The sequence below is a fragment of the Pituophis catenifer genome, unplaced genomic scaffold (genome assembly GCF_029215685.1).
Source record: "Pituophis catenifer annectens isolate HBS135680 unplaced genomic scaffold, rPitCat1.0.hap2 SCAF_1, whole genome shotgun sequence".
In the NCBI taxonomy this organism is placed as follows: Eukaryota; Metazoa; Chordata; class Lepidosauria; order Squamata; family Colubridae; genus Pituophis; species Pituophis catenifer.
In genome coordinates, this window is record NW_027256881.1 from 193,046,460 (window position 1) to 193,065,826 (window position 19,367).

The window sequence follows — 19,367 nt, forward strand, 5'->3', positions numbered from 1 at the left end:
GTACTTCTGTGATTTAATTCTCAGCAACTTCCTAATTGCATAGCTGAAGAGGAAGCTCAAACCACTCTTATGTCTCCACAGATAAACCTGGTCCACCAGCGGCTTTTGATGTGTCTGAAATAACAAACGTGTCCTGCCTTTTGACCTGGAATCCTCCTCGCGATGATGGCGGATCCAAAATCACAAACTACGTTCTAGAGCAAAGAGCTGCAGACAGTGAAATATGGCACAAATTATCATCCACCATCAAGGAAACCAAATTCAAAGTTACAAACCTCACCCCACTTAAAGAATACATCTTCAGGGTCAGTGCAGAGAACATGTATGGAGTTGGAGAACCAGCGCTATCCAGTCCTATGATTGCTAAATATCCATTTGGTAAGTTTGTTCAGCTGAAAGGCAGGTACACCTATCTCTGTACAATGGTCACATGGAAACTGCTGCACATCATTTCAGGGGCAGGGGCAGCCACTTCAACCAGTGAATCATTTTGTGAGAACCATCTCACCTCCCCATCATTTTGGATCTTGCTGATAGTATGGGGCTAATTTATTGCAGAAGGTGGCAATGCATTGGAGGGAATTAATATAAGCAGCTTTCCTGGCAGAGCAATAGCCAGTAGCAACTGCTATCTGCATTGAAATTACAAATACATGACTGCTAATTCTGACTTTGTATTTCTTGGTTCAGATACACCAGGTCCTCCAACAGGTGTAAAGCCTATTGAGATCACTAAAGATTCTGTAACATTAACTTGGACTGAACCAGATGAAGATGGTGGCAGTCCTATCACTGGGTACTGGGTTGAACGGTTTGACCCTGATCAAGATAAATGGATTCGATGCAATAAAATACCAGTTAAAGATACAACATTCAAGTAAGATCATTATATCCTTTAGGAATATATTTTATATTATATTTTCTCAGAAAAGAAATAATGTTTTCAAATGAAAACAAATACATATACCTGATATACTATTCTGTATGAGAGGGTTTATTACCTCCAAATAATTGCCTTGCTTTCCACTATTTGAATCCTCATTAGCTGGTGGCAATATATATGATAAATCCTCTCCATAGTTATCGTCTTTCCAATGTTGGATCTACAACTGGCAATAACAGAGTAACAATATTGTGATAATAGAGTAATAATTAATTATTGTCTATTATTGAAGCAGTTCAGGACATTTGTGCGGATAATGGAACCTCACAGACATTTTGGCTTTCTAGTAACTTGAAGTATTTAAATCATTCAGATCTACAGTATGTAGATACTCTACATAGTATCTACATAGTATTTAGAAAGGAGTATCTACTCCTTTCTAAAATAATATATGTGGATCTTGTACATTAGTTCACAAATGTGCTGGAACATACATACATACATACAGCCCACCATTTTTCCTTTTATAACCACTAATGTCTGCCCTTGAGATTTCAGCTGTCTTCCAAGTGAAGTGGAGAAAATGCCATTATGTCATTGGACAAGAGCAACAGCATTTCACAGACACACATACAAGCACATGCACACAATTAAGAACACTTCTCAGTTTATAAATATATAGCAAGACAATATCATATAATGTTCTTTGCAACGAGAAACTGCTTCCTTAAAATATTAAGCAGTATACAAAAATTTTCATGTGCATTATCTGATGACAGATTTTGTATTGTGCTTCAGCGATGGCAGAACATGTTGGCATGAGAAAGCTTTACATAAGTATTTTGCCCCAAGAAATCTCCTTATACTATTTATATGGTAGATATAAATGTATTAATGTTTCAATAAAAGAGAATAGATATACCTCAGGATTGATCTGTGGAGTCCTTGGTGCTCTCTGAGCATGGTTGTGTTTGTAATGAAAAGTCTGCAAGCAAACAACCAAGCTCAGAGAGCACCAAGAACTTCTCATTAATGTTTTTTTTTTTTTATTTACACCAGTGGAAGGTTATAAAGCAACATTCAGAGGTGGGTTTCAGCAGGTTCTGACCAGCTCTGGAGAACTGGTAGCAGAAATTTTGAGTAGTTCTGAGAATCAGTAAATATCACCTCTGAATGGCTCCGCCCCCATCTATTCTCTGCCTCCCGAGTTCCAGCTGATCGGGAGGAAATGGGGATTTTACAGTAACCTACCCCTGGAGTGGGGTGGGAATGGAGATTTTACAGAATCCTTCCCCTGTCCCCGCCCAACCAAGCCATGCCACGCCCACAAAGCCACACCCACAGAACCGATGGTAAAAAATTTTGAATCCCACCACTGGCAACATTGTATATATATTCAATAATATTTACTGCCAAATAAACATTGAAATGTTTTTTTTTCTTATTATTACTAGGGTAAAGGGTCTTACAAACCATAAGAAGTACAAGTTCCGTGTGTTGGCAGAGAATCTTGCTGGGCCAGGAAAACCAAGTAAACCCACAGAGGCAATCTTAGTGAAGGATCCCATTGGTAAAAATTAACTTAGATTAATAATATCATTTAAACTCATGATTTAAAGTTAGCCCACCAGATCTAAATGTTCACTTTATTTCCAGATCCTCCGTGGCCTCCTGGGAAACCAACGGTGAAGGATGTTGCTAAGACGACATGTTTCCTACAGTGGACAAAACCAGAGCATGATGGGGGTGCCAAAATTGAATCCTACGTGGTGGAACTGTTAAAGACTGGTACAGATGAATGGGTGAGAGTGGCTGAAGGTGTCCCCATGACAGAACATTTCCTCAAAGGACTTATGGAGAAACAAGAATATTCTTTCCGAGTAAGAGCTGTGAACAAAGCTGGAGAAAGCGAACCAAGTGAACCCAGTGATCCTGTGTTGTGCAAGGAAAGGCTAAGTAAGTAACTTTTCCTGAGAATCTAGCTTGAGGCTGAACAGAGCTTGGAAACTTTAGAAACCTGCTTGCCTTTATCCTGGAAAGAGGCTAAAATATAAATGCATTCATAACTACTTTCATAAAGATGTGATATGATATGATATGATATGATATGATATGATATGATATGATATGATATGATATGATATGATAGCTTTATTAATTAGCCTATAGGCCAGTAACGGCTAACCTTTTAGCCATCGCATGCCAAAAGTGGGGGGAATGCATGGGGGTCACGCATGGGCGTTCCCACACCCATAGTTTAATGCCCCCATACCCCGTCCCCCCATGCATGCGTGTGTGACACACACACCCCATGCTCCCCTCACTTTTGTCATGTAAAAAGGTCACTGATGGGCTCCGTAGGCCCATTTTTCACCCTCCCCAGGCTCCAGAGGCTTTTTTGGAGCCCAGGGAGGGAAAAAATGCCTCTCCCCCCGAGGCCCTCCAGAGGCCAGAAATGGCCCATTTCCCAACTACCGGTGGGCCCGGAAGGCCCGAAAATCAGCTAGCCAGCGCGTGCATGCTCTCTGGAGCTGACCTAGGGCAACACTCACATGCCCACAGATATGGCTCCACATGCCAGCTGTGGCACGCATGCAATAGGTTCACCATCACGGCTATAGGCCCTAACAAAGCACAAGGTGCAAACACATATCACCAATAAAATCTTATACAAACAATTTAAAATAAGTGTAAGGTAAAATACAATAGTTATAGGAAAGATACAATATAATTTAATACATAAATATATAAAACATAATAAAATGACATAAAATTATATTTCAGTGTCACCCTTACAGTCTACCACAATCAGTCCCCCATATGCAGATCTCAACCGAATCATTTTGTTTAAGTTCTGTGCTGTGTTAAATGTTATTTTCAGGTTCTGGCCGCACATAAAGTAAGTTGTTTTGATATGGGGATCCCAATGGGTCATTCGTTTGGTATATGGACCAAGGTACCTGTCTCTCACCCCCTTATACAAGCAACAGTCAAATAGGATGTGAGCCAGGTCTTCTACCTCTGCCGCTCCGCAAATGCAGAGACACTCATTGTAGGGTATAGAATGGAATCTCCCATATCTGACCATTGTGTCAAGCTGTTCGAATCTCGCTCATGTTAATATCTCCCGAAGATGTTTTGGCAGTTGTAACTTCAAATAGTAACTTTCAAAAAGATTAAAAGCCATTTCTTTATGAACTTTTTTCTTTTTTAATCTGTTTTCCTTCTTGTTCACTATTCTTTCTTATTTTTCTAATATTATATTGTTTTTATCTTGTTAAAAATTTCTTCAATAAAGTTACATTAAAAAACCATGACGAATGATGGTGGCAGACCATAATAACAGTAATGTGATTTATAAAGACCTCAGGAGAAGTGAATAAAGACATACAGTTTGTCTTTAACCCTCTGCTTGATAGATTCCTTATTGCTTTTTTTACAAAGTAAAACTCTTTTGTTAATGTCTTCATAGATCCCCCTTCGCCTCCACGATGGCTTGAGGTCATTAATATCACTAAAAACACTGCAGACCTTAAATGGACAGTACCAGAAAAAGACGGGGGTTCTCCTATTACAAACTACATTGTTGAAAAGAGGGATGTGCGCCGCAAAGGCTGGCAGACTGTAGATACCACAGTAAAGGACACCAAATATACTGTGACGCCTCTGACCGAGGGCTCTCTCTACGTATTCCGCGTGGCTGCTGAAAATGCAGTGGGGCAGAGCGATTACTGTGAAATTGAGGACTCGGTTCTAGCTAAAGACACTTTCAGTAAGTTTTCAGAGTTTATCCTCAAAATTCTGTGCAACAAGCTATTTCCTGTTTCTAAACGACCAGTTTATCTAACGTGGATTTTATTTATTTTAGCTACCCCTGGAGCACCATATGCCCTTACACCAGTTGAAGTGACAAAGAGACACGTTGACTTAAAATGGGAACCACCTAAGAATGACGGTGGCAGGCCAATTCAACGGTAATATTATTAACAAAGACATCTGGGACAATATTTCTGTAGAGATTATGTTTGCTGTGTGTAAAATGTTAATGTTAAAAAATCTGTTTAAAGATACATGATTAGAGAGGAATTAATAAAGTTTGTACATTAAGAGCGTCCATTTTCCAGAAACCAATAGGAAATTTAGGTGAACAATGGAAAAATAGATGAAATATGTTGAGTAATCAATAGAGGCATCCATTTTCCAAGTGATAAAGATTTGCTCTGGATTGAGAAAAGTGGGATATGATAATTTTTGATATGCATTCTAATCTATGATCAGATTGGTTATCTGGATCCAAAAGTAAAGTTCAATTTAAAAGTTATGTAAATGGAGTAATTTGTAAGTAGGATGACATACAGGAATTGAATCACAAACAATGTGCTTAGGAAATAAGTTGGTAAGAACTCTATTAATTTGCTAGATAAGGTGATAGAATCATTGGCAGAACAATTCTTTTAGTGCTCCACTGCTACAGCACTACAAGGCCTTGCTGTTAACTGCAGTTTGGAAAGGAAACAATGAAGATGGAGAGCAGTAACTGTTCCCTTCCTAACAACTTCTTGGATCCATTTTCCATATGGCACTTATTTCAAGTGGTGAAAAAAAAGTCATATAACTATTCAAATAACTGGTCTGAATTTGTTCTCCAAAACAAAGGAATGGGGAGTTTAGATTCATTCAACCCTCAGCCCCCCCACGTCATTTTGGCCCAACCCCTTTGGGGACTTTCTGAAGTCAACATTTCTAGAGAAAAGAAGGACTAGGGGGGGCATGATAGCAGTATTCCAATATTTAAAAGATTGCCAGAAAGAGGAGGGGGTCAACTTATTTTCTAAGCACCAGAGGGCAGGGCAAGAAACAATGGATAGAAACTAATTAAGGAGAGAAGCAACCTGAAATTAGGAGAAACTTGCTAACAATGAGGACAATTAACCAGTGAAACAATTTCCTGTTAGAAGTTGTGGGTGCTTCATCGCTAGTGGTTTTTAAGAAGACACTGGACAGTCACTTATCTGAAATGGTATAGGATCTCCTGCTTGGGCAGTAGACTGGACTAGAAGACCTCCATGGTCCCTTCTGGCTCTATTCTGACTCTGAAATTATACAACAGGGAAGAACACAGCAGGAAACTGATCTCATCCTTTAAATGGTTCTGAGGTTTATTATTTGCATGGAATATTATATGTATTACACCAGTGATGCAACAAATAATCTATGTAGATAAATACATTGTAGATAAATACAATGTAGATAAATACAATGTAGATAAATAGCAATTTTGTTTTTAATTCAATGTCTCAAATTGATTTCATTGCATAATTCCATACTATTCCTCTTAATACAGATATGTTATTGAAAAGAAAGAGAAGCTTGGCACACGTTGGGTGAAAGCTGGCAAGACGGCTGGACCTGACTGTAATTTCAGAGTAACTGATGTCATTGAGGGCACAGAGGTGCAGTTCCAAGTTCGTGCTGAAAATGAGGCTGGCTGTGGTCATCCCAGTGAACCAACTGACATCCTGGCTATTGAAGATCCCACAAGTAAATTAAAGATAAAAATCATAATGTAGAAAAGATTAAGTTAGGTCAAACAGTTTTATGTTTAGTAAATGTATTATGAATAATACGTTTCTCTCCATTCGGGCAGGTCCTCCTTCACCACCTCTGGATTTGCATATTACGGATGCGGGCAGAAAACATATTTCCATTGCTTGGAAACCACCCGAGAAAAACGGTGGAAGTCCTATCATTGGATACAATATTGAACTCTGCGAAGCAGGAACTGAAAAATGGATGAGAATAAATTCTCGACCGGTCAAAGACTTGAAATACAAAGCAGAAGAAGGCATTGTACCTGACAAAGAATATGTTCTCAGAGTCAGAGCTGTCAATGCTATTGGAGCCAGTGAGCCTTCAGATATTTCAGAAAACGTTGTGGCCAAAGATCCAGATTGTAAGTATATTGATTTCATAAAACATACATAAAACATACATAAAATCATAAAACATACAGACACAATAAAACTGTTCTGTAACACCGATTGAGATTATTCTTTTCTATTTTTAAATAGGTAATCCAACTGTTGATATAAAAACTACTGATATTATTGTGGTTGAAGGTCAAAAGTTAAGTATTCCAGTTCCCTTCCGAGCTGTTCCTACCCCAACCATTTCATGGCATAAAAGTGGAAAGGAGCTTAAAGCAGGTGACAGAACCACAATGAAGAGTGACTACACCTCTGCCTTGCTGGAAATCACAAATGCTGTCCATGCAGATGCTGGTGTTTACACCATTACCTTGGAGAATAAATTGGGTTCAACTACTGGCACAGTTAATGTCAAAGTAATAGGTAAATATCTTTTTTCCTTTCTGTTAACAGACATTTACATTCAGTTCATAGTGCTGAACCAATGCAAGGAGCACTCTTTTTTAGAATAGAATAGAATAGAATAGAATAGAATAGAATAGAATAGAATAGAATAGAATAGAATAGAATAGAATAGAATAGAATAGAATAGAATAGAATAGAATAGAATAGAATTCTTTATTGGCAAAGTGTGATTGGTCACGAAAGGAATTTGTCTCTGGTGCATAAATTCTCAGTGTATATACAAAAACAAAGTGATAGGTAATAAATCATAAATCATAGTTACAATAATTGATCATAAGATACAAAGAACAAGTGAAAAATCATAAGATACTAATAGGAGAAGGTAGTACGAAAGATGAGAAGATGAGAAAGATGGAACTTATTACAAATCAATTTTAATGTAATCTAGATATCCTAGCTATGACGGAGGTCAAATAAAAAGTCTAATTGTCTTTTATTCTAAGGAACTGTAATTGGTAGGCATATCATTTATCTTAAGTATGGGTATTCTTTACATTCTTTGAATTTTTGTTGCATACTTTTCAAACTTAATACCAGTGTGCTTTTTTTCATCTAGGTCTGCCTGGACCATGCAAAGCTATTAAGGCAAGTGAAGTGACGAAAAGCTCATGCAAAGTTACCTGGGAACCACCAGAATTTGATGGTAATACTCCTATATTGCACTATGTGTTGGAAAGAAGAGAAGCTGGGAGGAGAACATACATACCGGTGATGTCTGGTGAAAACAAATTGGCATGGAATGTAAAGGATCTTATTCCAAATGCTGAATACTATTTCCGTGTTAAAGCTGTCAATAAAATTGGAGGAGGTGAATACCTCGAATTGAGAAATCCAGTGATTGCTGAAGATCCAAAGCGTAAGTTTATATGTTAATGAATAAATGCTTAGCATGAATATGTAAACTTTTTTCCATACCTTCTGCTTATTTATTTAATTTTAAATTTTCAATACACAGAACGACCAGATCCACCTCTTGATCTTGAGACTCATAATCCGACATCAAAGTCAGTAACACTCACATGGAAGCCACCGTTGTACGATGGAGGAACGAAAATTATGGGTTATGTTTTGGAAAAACTGGTTAAAGGAGGAGATAAATGGGAGAGATGCAATGACTATTTAGTGCCTCTTTTGACTTACACTGTAAAAGATCTTGAAGAAGGCAAAGAATATCAATTCCGAGCCCGTGCCGAGAATGCTGCAGGAGTTAGTGAACCATCTAATATTACTCCTTTAATCAAAGCAGTGGATCCTATTGGTACGTTCTACACATTTTTTTCCCTCCTTATTCATTGTTAATACATAAAAATTATTTTGTGCTATACAGGTAGCCTTCGACTTAAGACCACAATTGAGCCCCGAATTTCTGTTTGCCCCATTTTACAACCTTTCTTGCCACAGTTGCTAAGTGAATCACTACAGTTGTTAAATTAATAACGTGGTTGTTAAGTGAATCTGGCTTGCCCATTGATGTTGCTTGTCAGAGGGTTACGGAAGGCAAACTCAGGACATTGCAACCGTCACAAATATGAGTCAGTTGCCAAGCATCCAAATTTTGATCATGTGACCATGGTCATAAGTGTGGGGAAAAGTCACACTTTTTCATAAGTCACTTTTTTCAGTGCTGTTGTAACTTCAAATGATCACTAAATGAACTGTTGTAACTAGAGGACTATTTGTAATTGTCACTCATAAATTAATGATGGATTTTTTTTCTTTTAATTGTTACAGAGGCTCCAAAGGTCTCCCTTACTGCTAATTTGCAGGCCGGCCTTGAAGTGAAGCAAGGTTCTGATATTCCACTAGATGCACGGATTTCAGGTTCACCTTACCCAGAAATTGCTTGGTTATGGAACGATGAAATTATCAAACCCGAAGAAATTAAGAAGAGAGTCATCAAGGTTTCCAGGAAGAAGAAAGGTGAAGCTGAAGATGACGAGCCTTTCCAGTTATCCTTAACTGAACGGCTAAGCATTGACAACAGTAAAAAAGGAGAATCTTTCCTGGTTGTTCGAGACTCACTCAGACCAGACCATGGCACATTCACTATCCGAGTTGAAAATGACCATGGCGTAGCTAAAGCTTCATGTGAAGTCAATGTTTTAGGTATGTCCCTGTACGTTATTTATTTCACTTCTTATTCAAAAGACATGTTATGATACATGCCAGAGTTTATCATTATTTTTGTTTGAAAAATAGATGTTCCTGGACCTCCGGTCAACTTTATTTTTGAAGACGTGAGAAAAAATTCCATAACTTGCAAGTGGGAGCCTCCTCTTGATGACGGTGGTAGCGAAATCCTGAATTATGTCTTGGAAAAGAAAGACAGCGCCAAAACTGAAACTGGCTGGGTTACGGTCAGTTCCACACTTAGGCACTGCAAGTATAATGTGCTTAAACTGATTGAAGGAAAAGAATACGTCTTCCGCGTGAAAGCAGAGAACAGAGTAGGGCCTGGACCACCAGCTGTTTCAAAACCTGTGGTAGCTAAAGATCCATTTGGTAAGTCTTATCCCGTATAAGAAATGGTTCATCATTCCCCCTCCAAGGCAATGCATATTGCCACATCTATTGTATGCTAATATTAAGACTTTGATTCGGAGCTGGTCTTTCTCTTCTGTTTTGTGTTTTGCCGTGGGACCTCATTATTATTTATAGACTGGGGTCTATAAAAGAAGCATTTAGTGGAATTATGATTCCTTCATTAGAGATGAGGTTTGTGATGATCAATATACGAACAGATTAATAGGATATCTTAAGCCATTTTCTCTTAAATGAGAACCACCCCATATTAGTGGAGAATTGAAAGATTTATTTCAAAATAAATAGTGTGGAAATCATGGACACTATATTTCATGGTAACCACTGGTAAAACTCCGCTACATTTAGCAAATGGCATTCCAAATAAAAGAGGACCAGGCTGGGACCGAGGGAGAGATCAAATTCATCATAAGTCATGAGTCCTTGCACGAGTGCTAGAGATCTAAGTCTAGCCCATCTTGAACGCCTTTCTTATCTCCCACTCATTTCCCTTGATCATTAGTTGGTCAGATTCTTGAAGAGAGCTTAAGCTTGCAATAAATCCTTGTACTCATTTGAACTGCCTGAATCTCCTGATTTCCCCGGTGCTTGATAATACTTTGAGGAAGACAGTATAGCTATTTGTAATTTTTAGTATAAGCCTATAGTTTATTGCTCAAAATAAACCCCCTTGATGAATTTCTGTAGGACTGTATTGAACAATTGATGAATAATGTAAATACTCCATCTGTCAAATAAAAATTCTTGCATGAAATTTCAAATATGTATGTTCTGGCATTAAAAATCTGCTTATTTCCTTGTGTATAGGTCCTCCTGATGCACCTGATAAACCTTTAGTAGAGGAACCTACCAGCAGTAGTATGTTGGTTAAATGGAATGAACCTAAAGACAACGGCAGCCCCATTCTGGGATACTGGATTGAAAAACGTGAAATCAACGGCACTCATTGGGCTCGGGTGAATAAAGATCGTGTGAATGCTCTGGAAACAAGAGTTGAAGGATTGTTGGAAGGATTAACATACGTTTTCAGAGTTTGTGCTGAAAATGCAGCTGGTCCTGGCAAATTTAGCCCACCATCAGATCCTAAAATTGCACAAGATCCAATATGTAAGTTCTTTAATAAATACAGTTATGATTAGTTAAATTAAGGTAACTTTAAATTACTATCTGCTAATTTGATTTATGTATTTATTTTCTTTAGTACCACCTGGCCCACCTATTCCAAGAATTATTGATACAAGTTCAACAGCTATTGACCTAGCATGGGAGGCTCCACTATACAATGGAGGTGGAGACATCACTGGTTACCATGTTTATAAGCAATTTCTGGGTTCAAATGAATGGTCCCGTTGTACAGAGAAACCTGTGAAGGTTCTAAGCTACCTAGTTAAAGGAATTAGAGAAGGTGCTGATTACAAACTTCGTGTGACTGCTCTTAATATTGCTGGAGAAGGGCCTCCTGGAGAAACAGAACCTGTAACTGTTGCAGAACCTAAAGGTATCATCTTCATTTAGTTTGAAATAAATCCTTGTGTGAAAATAATTACTGTCATTAACCAATGCAATGAAATAACCAATGCTCTTTCCTTTTTTTTCTGACTATAGAACCTCCCACTGTGGAACTAGATGTTTCTGTCAAACAAGGTGTTCAGATACTGGCAGGTCAAACCCTTAGACTGCCTGCTACTGTTACTGGGCGTCCTCATCCTACAATTGTGTGGACTTTAGAGGATGGGGAAATTGACAAGGACCGAGTGGTGATTGAGAATGTTGGCACTTCATCAGTGTTAAGTATCAAAAATGCACTCAGGAAAGACCACGGAAGATATGTGATTACTGCAACTAACGAGAGTGGCTCCAAATCAGCTGCAACCAGAGCAGAAATATTTGGTAAGAAATGCTACATTTAATGAAATCATTTGAGGAAGCGTTTGTGCCTTTGGTATTATATTTTGTATCTTCTTTTTTCAGACGTTCCCGGGCCAGTAACTGATTTGCATCCTGTTGTGGTGAACAGAAAAATGTGCCTCCTTAACTGGGATGATCCCAAAGACGATGGAGGAAGTGAGATTATAGGCTTCATCGTAGAGAGGAAAGACGCCAAAATGCATACTTGGAGACTCGCTGTGGATACTGATCGATCAAAATGTGATATTACTGGTCTTGTAGAAGGGCAAGAATATAAATTCCGGGTATCCGCCAAGAACAAGTTTGGCTGTGGTCCACCAGTTGAACTTGGGCCACTACTTGCTGTTGATCCCAAAGGTATTATTATCTTTTTGTTAATGTGACCCATTGAGGGTGTTTGGGGGATACTTTGACTCTTAAATTCAACTGTGAAATATTTATATCTATTTATAATATCAAGATTTTTCCTTTTGATAAAAGCCACTGGAGTATTTTTTTTCACAGTTATAGCTGGGGCATATGCATTTCTTGGAAGAATACCATAGTCCTGTCAAAAGAGCTGTTTCATCATTACTAATACCTAGTACAATCTAATGATACGAGTATATTGGTTGCTTTTGGGCAAGACAAAATATTTTCCTGGTGATTTAACATGGTCCAGGGAGGAACTACTGCCAACATAAATAAATATAAATCTAAATAAATCTAAATAGCCCATCTATCTTTTTATGTGTCCTTTAGTTCATAAGCATATTATAAAACCAAGGATTGTATTAGCTTTTTTGGCTGCTGCCGCACACTACTGGGTCATGTTTAAGTCTGTGAATTAAATCTTATCACTATAACTTTCTTCCCCATTAGGCCCTCCAACGGCCCCTGAGAGGTTCATGTATACCGAGAGAACAAAATCATCAATTACCCTTGACTGGAAGCCTCCTCGTAATGATGGCGGCAGCCCTATCATTGGCTATCTTGTGGACAAGAGAAGACATGACTCAGATGAATTTGAAAGAGTCAACAAAACACCTTGCCCAGCCACCTCACTTCTTGTGGATAATCTTGCCGATCTGCATATGTATGAATTCCGAGTCAAGGCAGTCAATGAAATTGGAGAAAGTGAACCTTCACTGCCTCTCAACGTTGTTATACAAGATGATGAAGGTGAAGTGCTTTAATAATTATACCTTAACTTTAAGCATGAACTGGGGTTATGTTATTAATATATTTTAAAGAACTGCATTGTTATTGATTGTGCGGATTTCCTTTTCAGAACCTCCGACAGTGACCTTGCGCCTGGCTGTTAGGGGAGATACTATCAAAGTCATGGCAGGGCAACCGGTGAACATTCCTGCTGATGTGACGGGTCTTCCAATGCCAAAGATTGAATGGTCCAAAAATGAGGTTCCCATTGAGAAAACATCAGATGCCCTTAAGATCACCAAAAAGGAACTATCTAGAACAGAGGCCAAAACTGAACTCAGTATGCCTGCAGTAGTTAGAAGTGATAAAGGCACTTACACAGTTACAGCTTCCAATCGTTTGGGCTCTGCATTCCGCAACGTTCACGTTGAAGTATTTGGTAAGTATCTGATGAGCTGCTTCAGTGATTAAAAATGTCTTCCCTTTGTTCTGATATAACACGGTGTTAAAATTGGCTTTATCTAGATCGTCCTTCTCCACCAAGAAACCTTGCTGTTTCTGACATTAAGGCTGAATCTTGCTGTTTAACCTGGGATGCTCCACTTGATAATGGTGGCAGTGAAATTACTCACTACATTATTGAGAAGCGTGATGCAAGCAAGAAGAAAGTAGATTGGGAGGAAGTATCCAGCACTGCGGTAGACAGACGATTTGGGGTAAATTTGATTTTGAAGAAAAATGCATGGTTTTAAGATAAAAACTACTGGATGCAAATAAACCCAAGCATTAAAACAATTGTTTATTGTATTTTGATTAAATTCAGGACTAGGAGATCTTTTAATGCAATGTCAGCTTGGAATGAGCTACCATATGTTAAAACTGCTATTTATAAATAATATGTAGTGCTTGATTTTATCATTACAAAATATTTGCAAGCTATTGATGTAAAGCATATCCAAACAATTTTTCAGACTGATTTTTTTTTAAAAAAAATAATAATTCTGAATATTGTTAAATAAAAGTACCTGGAATGACCAATTCGTTTAATACGCTGTCTTGAAATTTGTGGAGATAACACAAATGTTTAACTTTCCAATGAATGACACGTACTATTTTGTGCTTTTTGTTATATTTTTCAGGTCTATAAATTGATAACCGATGGTCAATATCAGTTTAGAGTTAGGGCTGTAAACCGGTATGGGATAAGTGATGAATGTCTTTCAGAGAAAGTGGTCATCAAGGATCCTTATGGACTCCCTGGACCACCTGGAAAACCAAAAGTCATAGATCATACTAGATCATCCATGCTTGTAACGTGGACCCCTCCTTTGGATAATGGTGGAGCACCGATTACTGGCTATTGGCTAGAGAAGAAAGAAGAAGGAGGTGTCTATTGGTCTCGTGTCAACAGAGCACCTGTAACAAAACCTTCAGTGAAAGGATTGGAATTCAATGTGTTGCGTTTGATTGAAGGCGTAAAATATCAGTTCAGGGCGATGGCTGTTAACATTGCTGGAATTGGCCCTCCCAGTGAACCATCAGATCTCGTTGAAGCTGCAGATCCAATCTGTGAGTATACAGTACAGGGAGATTATTAAGTGTTACATGATTTCAAAAGACATCCTGTGCCATTTAGTTTCATTTACCCTGAACCTGTCTAATAGCGATCCTATGATTTTCAGCACATGAAGCATGAGGGGTAGGTAATATATTGTGAGCTTCCTCTCATTGTTGTAAGAACATATCTTCATAATTTACAGCAAATTGCCTTAATTGCTTGTTGTATTAGAAAAATACAGGTAGTCCTCGATTTACAACAGTTTGTTTAGTGACTGTTCAAAATTACTGAAAAAAGTGCTGCACTTATGACCATTTTTCACACTTACGATCATTGCAGCATCCCCATGGTCACATAATCAAAATTCAGAAACTTGGCAACTACTGACTCATATTTATGACAGTTGCAGTGTCCCGGGGTCATGTGATTTCCCCATTTGTGACCTTCTGACAAGCACAGTCAATGGGGGAAGCAAGAATCACTTAATGACCACATGACTAACTTAACAAATCTAATGATACACTTGACAACTCTGGCAATTAAAGTTATAAAATGGGGCAAACTCACATAACAAATGTTTCACTTAGCAACATAAAATTTTGGCTCAAGTGTGGTCGTAACTTGAGGACTACCCATATATAGCCTACATTCTTAGCATTTGAAGTTGGGGGAGGGTTTTTTATCTCAGCCAAGTAAAATATATATGATTTTTTCCCCCCCTTAAAACAATGAAGACATAATTCTCATTCAGAACATTTTACATTTGCCCAATAGTTCCTCCTGGGGCACCATCATGCCCAGAAGTCAAAGACAGAACTAAGTCAACCATATCCCTTGCATGGAAACCTCCACAAAAAGATGGTGGCAGTCCTATTAAAGGTTATATTGTTGAAATGCAAGAAGAAGGTACTTCAGATTGGAAGAATGTGAATGAGCCAGACAAGCTGTTCCCTACCTGTGAATGTACTGTTCCCAACCTGAAAGAGCTAAGAAAGTACAGATTTAGAGTAAAAGCTGTCAATGCTGCAGGAGAATCAGAGCCAAGTCTTGCTACCTCAGAAGTACCATGCAAAGAAATTCTAGGTAAGCATTCTGGAATATTTTGTGTTACAATGTGAAATAAAGTCAAAGAGTATGAAAGATCAAATAACAAGTGAATAGAGACTTCAGAATAGCTGCCCAACATATTATTGTTAATTAAGGAGAGGTGAATGGTGTCTAGAATTTCTGTGATTCCTTCTCCAAAGAGGTCTACCTGCTATTAATGTTCTAATGTATAATATTTTATATTTTTCCATAGAACTTTGTTAAAATGGGAGGCCTAGCTCTTTTATACACAATTATTTTTCGTGAGAAAAATGCATAACTTGGATGATTATAAATAGATTAATTTCAATTATGTGATTTATGTCTTGTAGAAGAGCCAGAAATATTTGTTGATGTGAAAGCACAAGATCTGCTTTCTTGTCGTACTGGCTCGACAATCAAAATCCCAGCAATTATTAAAGGACGCCCAGTTCCCAAAGTAACTTGGGAATTTGAAGGAGATGCAAAGAAGACAGTAAAGGTCAGAAAGAAAAAAATAACATTGTTTCTAAAGTTTAATTACATTTATTTAAATACCTTTAGATTTACTGTTTTCTCTTTTATTTAAAGGATGGAAATAATATACCCGAAGATGCTACGGTAAGAAATAATATTATATTTGAATTTACTACATTTAATTTTGATTTCAATTTAAGTAAATTTAAATTTATATATCACTATATTCACTCTTATAAGAGTTAACCATTTTACTTTTTAAGTGAATTCATTTTGATTTTGTCTACATAGGTGGAATCAACTGATACCACTTCAGTAATTACTATTCCTGAGTGTAACAGAGGTCATTCTGGAAAATATAGTATCACAGCCAAAAATAAAGCAGGACAGAAAACTGTAAATGTGAGGGTGAATGTTCTTGGTAAGTTTATTGAATCTTCATTTTGCACCAGTTCCCCAGTACTGTGGGTTAAATAAAGCTAAATAAATCCCTGGTGTTTTCTTGTTGATAGATGTTCCTGGGCCACCAAAAGACCTGAAAGTAAGTGATATAACAAGGTGCAACTGTAAACTTTCATGGAAAATGCCAGACAATGATGGTGGAGACAGAATCAGAAATTATATTATAGAGAAGAGAACTGTTGAAGGGAAAGCCTGGACCAAAGTGAATGCAAATTGTGCTGGAACATCATTAATTATACCTGATCTCATAGCTGGGCAACAGTATTTCTTCCGCGTACGTGCAGAAAACCGCATCGGTGTTGGCCCACCAGCAGATACAATTCAGAGAACCACAGCAAGAGATCCCATCCGTGAGTTAAATCAAAGCAAAAAATTTGCTTTTATTAGTGTAATGTAATGTTTACCACTGCTTACTCTGTTCTGCTTGTTTCTTTTTCTTTCTTTCTTTTTTAAAAGAACCTCCTGATCCGCCAATCAAACTTAAGATTGGTATTGTCACCAAGAACTCTGCCAGCTTGACTTGGAAACCTCCAAAGAATGATGGTGGTGCTCCTGTGACACATTACAATATTGAGTGCCTTCGTTGGGATCGGACAGGTCAAGGCAAGGAAGCCTGGCGCCAGTGCAATAAACGTGATGTGGAAGAAACAAAATTTACAGTTGAGGACCTTAATGAAGGTGATGAATATGAATTCAGAGTAAAAGCAGTAAATGAAGCAGGCCCTAGCAGACCATCAGCTACAGTTGGACCTATTGTTATTAAAGATCAGACATGTAAGTATCCTCACCATCATTTATTTCAGCCATTGATCAACAAAATGTATAGCAATAGCAATAACACTTAGACTTATATACCACTTCACAGTGCTTTATAGCCCTCTCTAAGCGGTTTACAGAGTTAGCATATTGCCCCCAACAATCTGAGTTTTTATTTTATCAAGTTCAGAAGGATGAAAGACTGAGTCAACCTGAGTCAGTGGGAATCGAACTGCTGGCAAGTGACAGAATTAGCCTGCAATACTGCATTCTAACCATGGCACCACCATGGCTTTATTCAAACCTAAAATTAAAGCTATCCCATTGTGCCAATGGGTTAATCTACTTATTGTAAAAATAACCAAAATTTGAGGTGCTAGCACAAATGAAAAGGCATACTACCAATACTATTAAATTTAGAAATACAATTAGGATTACAAAATCAACTGTGAATGCAATGCTATACAAATCTATGTAATTTGTATGATGTTATATAAAGTATATAGAATGCTAAAAATGACCAAGTATTCATAGTATGAATGTCTAACACAGAATCACAAAATCACAAAAATTTAAAGATATTTCAAAACTGAATATTAATGAAGTGAACTATGATACAAAAATTTACATAGTAGATAAAAAGAAATGGCAGTGAAACTAAAGAAAACATAAAATACTCCCCACCCAAAAAAAACCAACTATGGGCATTGTTTCAATTGTTCTAATAGCTCCAATGACAAAGATGTAAATATTGGTTAATAGGTGTAACAAAATATATATAATAAAATTAACTATTTTAGCAACTGTTACTGACCATTTGTAGGCAAAGCTTACAAATAACATAACAATATTTTGCTACTTGTTAGAAAATAAATTATTGAGAAGCAATCAGAGGTTTTTCACTTCTATATTCAAGTAAAAATACTTTTTACTTCCATATACTTTGTATTGATAGAATAATTTTTGCTTGGTTTGTTTGTAGGTCCTCCATCAATTGAACTCAATGAGTTTATGGAGGCAGAAGAAGGAACAGATATTAACATTGTAGCTAAAGTGAAAGGTGTGCCTTTCCCTACACTGACTTGGGCCAAAGCTCATCCAAAGACACCAGATGACAAACTACCAGTGATATACGATCAACACGTCAATAAAGTTGTGGGTGAAGACTCTTGCACTTTGGGGATACAACAGTCTCACAGAAAGGATACAGGGTTGTACACCATAACTGCTGTCAATAATTTTGGAACAGCTGCAAAGGAGATGAGACTAAATGTTCTAGGTAAATAATAATCACTTTTAGTTTTGACAATCTAATTTGCTGTTTATTACTTAATGTTACAATTTGCTTCACTTTATCAAATATATTTTTCAGGTCGCCCTGGACCACCAGAAGGACCCATTAAATTTGAATCTATTTCAGCTGATCAGATGACATTGTCTTGGCTACCTCCAAAAGATGATGGTGGCTCTAAAATAACAAACTATGTCATTGAAAAAAGGGAAGCAAATAGAAGGACATGGATCAACGTTACCAAAGAACCTAAGGAATGCATTTTCACAGTTCCCAAGCTGGTTGAAGGTCATCAATATATCTTCCGCATTATGGCACAGAATAAATATGGCATTGGAGAACCTCTTGATAGTGAACCTGAAACAGCAAGGAATCTTTTCAGTAAGTACAGTTTTTGTTTCAAACAGATTTATCTAGAAAACATAACTGAAGAGGAATCAGATTTAATCACTATGATCATCACAAACCAGAGTTGTATCAAACACTACAAACCAAGAGTTATTTCAAATGTATTTCAAATGATTATTTAGTCTTCAAAAATATTTTTTCTTTACATAACTTTTATCATATTTTAAAATGCACCTTGGTTTTATATCATCTCAGTTTTGAATTGTATTGAACTGTATAATTTTACTTTATTGTACATATTCTATTGAACATAAAATTTGTGTGTGTGTGTGTGTAGAGATAGATAGATAGATAGATAGATAGATAGATAGATAGATAGATAGATAGATAGATAAACATATTCTATTCTGGATAACCTCTTTCTTTATTTTTACTCAGTAAAAACATTAAAATCTCTGAATTAGAGTCCAAATACTTTATTATGCATCATTAAGTACAGTGTTGGAACAAAAAAAAAAAATCCAATTTGCTCCAACCTTAGGAATC

The 19,367-nt window shown here is 37.3% G+C and overlaps 1 protein-coding gene across 2 annotated transcripts in view; it reads left to right on the top strand.

The window, feature by feature from the left end:
• The window catches only part of TTN (titin), a 319,867-nt gene that overhangs the window by 219,975 nt on the left and 80,525 nt on the right, over positions 1 to 19,367 (top strand). For both annotated transcript variants that reach the window (XM_070957152.1, XM_070957229.1), the window contains 29 exons: positions 82 to 378; positions 691 to 877; positions 2,338 to 2,453; positions 2,540 to 2,839; positions 4,356 to 4,655; positions 4,752 to 4,857; positions 6,228 to 6,424; positions 6,531 to 6,836; positions 6,955 to 7,233; positions 7,832 to 8,131; positions 8,231 to 8,533; positions 9,007 to 9,381; positions 9,475 to 9,777; positions 10,624 to 10,923; positions 11,018 to 11,314; positions 11,422 to 11,706; positions 11,788 to 12,081; positions 12,586 to 12,885; positions 12,995 to 13,303; positions 13,390 to 13,580; positions 14,004 to 14,433; positions 15,197 to 15,505; positions 15,841 to 15,989; positions 16,079 to 16,108; positions 16,256 to 16,385; positions 16,477 to 16,776; positions 16,883 to 17,200; positions 18,165 to 18,461; positions 18,555 to 18,854. In XM_070957152.1, coding sequence (XP_070813253.1) covers positions 82 to 378; positions 691 to 877; positions 2,338 to 2,453; positions 2,540 to 2,839; positions 4,356 to 4,655; positions 4,752 to 4,857; positions 6,228 to 6,424; positions 6,531 to 6,836; positions 6,955 to 7,233; positions 7,832 to 8,131; positions 8,231 to 8,533; positions 9,007 to 9,381; positions 9,475 to 9,777; positions 10,624 to 10,923; positions 11,018 to 11,314; positions 11,422 to 11,706; positions 11,788 to 12,081; positions 12,586 to 12,885; positions 12,995 to 13,303; positions 13,390 to 13,580; positions 14,004 to 14,433; positions 15,197 to 15,505; positions 15,841 to 15,989; positions 16,079 to 16,108; positions 16,256 to 16,385; positions 16,477 to 16,776; positions 16,883 to 17,200; positions 18,165 to 18,461; positions 18,555 to 18,854 — 7,608 coding nt within the window. The remainder of the gene's footprint in view (positions 1 to 81; positions 379 to 690; positions 878 to 2,337; positions 2,454 to 2,539; positions 2,840 to 4,355; positions 4,656 to 4,751; positions 4,858 to 6,227; positions 6,425 to 6,530; positions 6,837 to 6,954; positions 7,234 to 7,831; positions 8,132 to 8,230; positions 8,534 to 9,006; positions 9,382 to 9,474; positions 9,778 to 10,623; positions 10,924 to 11,017; positions 11,315 to 11,421; positions 11,707 to 11,787; positions 12,082 to 12,585; positions 12,886 to 12,994; positions 13,304 to 13,389; positions 13,581 to 14,003; positions 14,434 to 15,196; positions 15,506 to 15,840; positions 15,990 to 16,078; positions 16,109 to 16,255; positions 16,386 to 16,476; positions 16,777 to 16,882; positions 17,201 to 18,164; positions 18,462 to 18,554; positions 18,855 to 19,367) is intronic.